The following is a 5,702-nucleotide window of genomic DNA, read 5'->3' as shown; positions in this document are numbered from 1 at the left end:
GTCCTGCTAAACCACATCTACCAGTATAGGTGTGTGTGTGTGTGTGTGTGTGTGTGTGTGTGTGTGCGTGTGTGTGCGTGCGTGTGTGTGTGTGTGTGTGTGCGTGTGTGTTTGCCATATGTGTGTTCTAGTGTTGCAGCTTTGCGGCCCTGCGGGACAATGGGGACATGTTATACACGCGTATCCCCTTTCAATGGGGAGATGCGGTGGACGCCACAGACTGTGACAGACACACAGGCTCACAGCTGACTATATTTAGAAAAAAGGGCCCGGCTAATGGCTTTAAGAAGCAGGTGTCGTTTCTACGGCCAGAGGGGCGTGCCAATCACGTAATGGAAAGGACGGTCGCTTCAAAAAAATCAATCCATTGTGACCAGCGCTGATGCCTCGTTGTGCGGTGGTGCCGCGCGTGCCGGAAATAGCCGACGATAGCTCAAAATAGCTTGTGGATTGGGTATTTTCGGGGTCCGTGAGCAGCGCACACCCGTTGTGTCATAGATGTATCTCTGGTCCAGATGTATCTCTGCCAGGAAGCAGGCTCGCGACCGCAGTTTTCCCGGTGAACCTGAGCGCAACGGTGGGGGCGCGGGAGTGTGGGGAACACACACCACTGACTATTGCCGATGATGGAGAGGGTATATAGCTTTAGGCCTATGTATTGAGAGGAACACTTGCCGATTCCGGAAGAGACACCAATTGCAAGATAATTTAAAAGTTATTTGGGGCCATGATGATAACCTCTTCTTCCCACTACTAGAAATGTATATTGTCTGTGTTATTGTTTACCACACGTGAATATTCATGTGTGGCAAGTTTGCGGTTCCACTAGTTTTACTAGTAGGCTAGTGTAGGCTTAGAAGCCTTTTCAGAAGTTAATTTAAAGTTTTCCATTTAATGATTTCCTTTATCGTCATCTTGCGCTAATGCACGCAACTGTTTTCGCCAGGTTTTAAGGTCTTATTTTAGTTGTTTCTCATAAGCTTGCGACCCTCCTTGCCCATCGGCCCCCACCGTTGTGCTCAGGTTCACCGGGAAAACTGCGGTCGCAGCAGGCTCAGATACAGGACCAGGAATTCCACTGTCCTACGAGTGCTCGACTTCAGTAAAATGGTAAATGGTGCATTTATATAGCGCTTTTATCCAAAGCGCTTTACATAGATTGTGCATTACATTCACCCATTCACTCATACACCAGTGGCGGTGGAAACCATGCAAGGCACCAACCTATACTCACCGGGAGCAATTAGGGGTTCAGAGTCTTGCCCAAGGACTCTTCGACATTAACTCAGGGGGAGCCCGGATTCGAACTGGGAACCCTTTGGGAACCCTTCGTGCTCTAATAGCGGTTTCTCTACCCCTGAGCTATGCCGCCCAGTAGAAATAGATGTAACTACTTCACTACTCGCCTAAACAAAGGCAGTTTCGCGTTGTTGAAAGCAGTTGAGTATTCTTATGTCCGGGTTGTGTCTGCGGCGGTCGAGTTGGATGCATTTTATTTCATGACAACAATAGTGTATTTTACAGAGTGGTGGGTGGGGGGCTGCCTTTGTTTAGGTGAGTAGTGAAGTAGTTTAGTTGAGCACTCGGTAGGACAGAGGGCCTGCTTCCTGGCTAACGCTCTGGACCAGAGCTAGAGTAGATGCACACAGCGATACCCAAGCCCAATGTCCAAACAGAAAATAAATAATGTATAATGCATGCTTATTTTGAAGCGGTCCTCTTTTGATAATTTGTGTCCCAATCTCACTGAGAGCCAGTCATCTCGGAAAGCACAGCTTTAGACAGGGACTGAAAATACCTTTTTTTTTTTTTTTTTTCACTAAAATGTGATAAAGCCACTAAAGCATTTCATAAATTTCAGGCTACATTTCACTTAAACGCCAGAGCTTAACTCTGCATGTAAATAAGACTTTTTTTAATTAATGTGAGAGATCGTCAGGTCATTTGCAGGTTAGACATTTATTTAGAACTTGAATATCTCAAAAGTACTATTTCAGCATTGCATCATTCTATAAGCCATATCTTCAAAACTGTTGGGTCAATCTCCACAACCAATATATCATTTTGTAGCTATGATCCCCAGCTTTCAAATGAAATGAAAAAATGAAAATGAATAAAAATCCAATGACTGGCTCCCAGCCAAATTGGGACACATTTGATAATAAAACACACACACACACACACACACACACACACACACACACACACACACACACACACACACACACACACACACACACACACACACACACACAGACAGACAGACAGACATACCTTTTTCTATTGCAAACTGCTAATAAACTCTTCAATCAATAAGACAAATTTGGAACTGGAACATGTAAGCTCAGCGGTCAATATGGAGTGATAGGAGTCTGACAGGTTGATATGCCACCGACGCGATAGCGGAGTTGGCATATCAAATCAGCCTTATTAAAGACTGTTGAAGAAACAATTATCAAAAGAGGACCCCTTCAAAATAAGCAGGCATTATACATTATTTATTTTCTCGCTGATTACCCTGCTACTCAATAAAATTTATAATTTGTCTCAAAACTAAAAACAAAACAAAGTATTTCCATGTTTACAAGACTGCTGAAAGTGTTCCACGGGTCGCCCTAGAAAACAAGTGCTGATCAAATAGAATCTATTTTCTGATACTGTGTCGTCTATTTCTCGCCTCAAATGTTTTTAAAGACATTCTTGAGAGCAACGTTTAGTTGTAAATGACGCTGTGTGTTTGTTTACATGGCTGCCATGTTGGATCCGGGACTAAATTCACGCAGCGCAGCCTGAATGCAGCACCTGCTCTGAGCCGTTGATTAGGCAGCGGTGCATTAGAGCGGAGCGGTCATTATACGCTCATAATTCACTGCTGATTTCAGCGCCTGTCCAATCAGAATCAAGCATTCAACCAAGACGGGTATAATGAATAATAAATGGATACTTTCTCCTGATTGGCTGAAGCTTGGCCACCCAATATTACTCATGGGTGTGGCTGTTGCGTAAGTGTGACTTTGTGATTGGACAGTTGTAGGTGGGCGTGTAGGCCCTCCCTGCTTGTATATCTGCTATTTTTCATCACCATCTGGCTTTGCCGTCCGTCCGTCCGTCCGTCCGTCCGTCCGTCCGTCCGCCATACGTCCGTATGTCCCACACAGGGCTCACCCCCCAGAAGCAAAGGTTTGAGTTGAAAAACAATATTTGCTTTAAAACAATATATATTCAAAGATTTGCACACATTTTCGCGATTTTTCTAAAATAGCAGATCTACAAGCTTGTATATCAGCTATTCTTGAATAGGCAAAATATAAAATAACGTTTAAAGTGGTTGAAAAAAGTGGTCTAAAATGACATGCCTTCCCTCCGGTCTTAATGGGTTAAGGCGTTCTGTCACTGAAACAGCCACTAAAGTATCTTTAGAGGGATACTTCACCCACAAAATGACTTTTTTCTATCGATTATGTGCACTCCTCCTATGTAAGCTCCATATAAGGATACATTATGCAAGCTCCATATAGGGTCAAGCAAGCACGCGGCGAGGTCAGCAGTATGACATCACGTCACCCGTGTTATTCAAACGCCCCCACAGACCTACGGGCCTTAAAGACCAGAAGCAGCACTTTTAGAGTCGTCCAAGATCTTTAGAAGCTTATCGCTGGATTTCACAAGGTCAAATGTCATTACGCTTTACCTTAACGTCTTGCGTTCTTAGCCATCGGAGAGAAGGCGCTTCACCAATATAGGTTCTACTGAGACTCTATCTGCAAGACTCGACATTCAAGGACCAAAGCATCCATATAGATTCTACTGGAGATGGGGAGTGGAGCCAGCAGCACTGATGCTGAGTTCTGTGTTTCTTCTGAACCTATAAAAACCTCCACATTCCGCCTTGTCACATGAATGGAAGGAGGACAAGGCATCTTTATACGTTTGGTATTAGTTTTGTTGGTTCAGGTCAGCTTAAAGACGCACATTATCGGTGGCTAAAAATGCTCGGTCGCAACACGTAGACAGAGTAGGAGATGAACAACGCACCCCTCTCTCGATCGGAGGCGTTTGGGGAGCTGAGGAAGGAGCTCCATGAGGACAAGGCCTTCCGTGCGTCCGACGCTCACGTCTTCATCATCATCGGGGCGTCGGGGGATTTAGCCAAGAGGAAAATCTACCCGGCGCTGTGGCGTTTGTTCAGAGACGGCCTCCTCCCCGAGCAGACGTACTTCGTGGGCTTCGCCCGCTCCGATCTCACAGTGGACGCCATCCGCACCGCCTGCACGCCCCACCTGGAGGCGTCAGAGTCGGAGGCGGAGCGTCTGGCGGCGTTCTTCGCCAGGAACACCTACGTCCGCGGGAAGTACGCGGAGCAGGCCTCCTTCGCCGATCTGCACGCACACCTGCTGGCTCTGCCCGGTGCCGCCGACGCCAACCGCCTCTTCTACCTGGCGCTGCCCCCCGCCATCTACCGCGGCGTCGCCGAGAACATCAAGCGCCACTGCATGAGCGCCAAGGGCTGGAACAGGGTGGTCGTGGAGAAGCCGTTTGGACGGGACCTGCGGAGCTCCGAGGAGCTGACTGCACACCTGTCCTCTCTGTTCGCGGAGGAGCAGATCTATCGCATGGACCACTACCTGGGCAAGGAGATGGTCCAGAACCTCATGGTGCTCAGGTTCGGAAACCGCATCTTCGGCCCTATCTGGAACAGGGACAACATCGCCTGCGTCGTCCTCACCTTCAAAGAACCGTTCGGCACGTGGGGACGGGGAGGATACTTCGACGACTCGGGCATCATCCGCGACGTCATGCAGAACCACATGCTGCAGATGCTCTGCCTGGTCGCCATGGAGAAGCCGGCCTCCACCGGCGCCGCCGACGTCCGAGACGAGAAGGTGAAGGTGCTGAAGCGCGTCGCCCCGGCGTCCATGCCGGACGTGGTGCTGGGCCAGTACGTCGGAGACCCCGAGGGGGAGGGGGACTCCAAGCTGGGCTACCTGGACGACCCCACCGTCCCCGAGGGGTCCACGCAGGCCACCTTCGCCGCCGCAGTGCTCTACGTCCGCAACGAGCGCTGGGACGGCGTCCCGTTCGTCCTGCGCTGCGGCAAGGCCCTGAACGAGCGGAAGGCGGAGGTGCGGCTGCAGTTCGCCGACGTCCCGGGGGACATCTTCGGGGGGCGGTGTCGCCGGAACGAGCTGGTGGTGCGCGTCCAGCCCGACGAGGCCGTCTACGCCAAGATGATGAGCAAGAAGCCCGGGGTGGGCTTCAGCCCCGAGGAGACGGAGCTGGACCTGACGTACCGGAGCCGGTACCGCGACGTGAACCTGCCCGACGCCTACGAACGCCTCCTCCTGGACGTGTTCCGCGGAAGCCAGGCACACTTTGTGCACTGCGACGAGCTGAGGGAAGCGTGGAGGATCTTCACGCCTCTCCTTCAGGAGATAGAGAAGGAGAAACCTCGACCCATTCTGTACAAATACGGAGGCCGGGGTCCCGCTGAAGCCGACAAGCTCTCCAAGAGGGTGGGTTTTGTCTACAAGGGCACGTACAAATGGGTCGACCCCCACAGACCGTGAACTGTGAGGGAGATGGGATGATGAAGAGAGATGTTGGGGGGGTAGGGGGGGTTGTAACAGGGTAAATTCCCAGTATGCCAGTGGGGAGTTGTCCCCATTATACTATATTTCCCCACTATTTTGCCGTCACAGGTA

At 50.0% G+C, this 5,702-nt stretch overlaps 1 protein-coding gene across 1 annotated transcript; it reads left to right on the top strand.

The window, feature by feature from the left end:
* Positions 1–4,022: 4,022 nt before the first annotated feature.
* On the top strand, positions 4,023–5,567 carry LOC308308645 (glucose-6-phosphate 1-dehydrogenase-like; the record flags this gene model as incomplete). The annotated part of the gene is made up of 1 exon (XM_080754084.1): positions 4,023–5,567. The coding sequence occupies one exon, from the start codon at positions 4,023–4,025 to the stop codon at positions 5,565–5,567; it is 1,545 nt and encodes a 514-aa protein (XP_080610210.1).
* Positions 5,568–5,702: the final 135 nt, after the last annotated feature.

Source organism: Nannobrachium achirus (genome assembly GCF_963921795.1).
Source record: "Nannobrachium achirus genome assembly, chromosome: 2".
NCBI classification, from domain to species: Eukaryota; Metazoa; Chordata; class Actinopteri; order Myctophiformes; family Myctophidae; genus Nannobrachium; species Nannobrachium achirus.
This window is presented reverse-complemented; position numbering and strand designations above follow the sequence as displayed.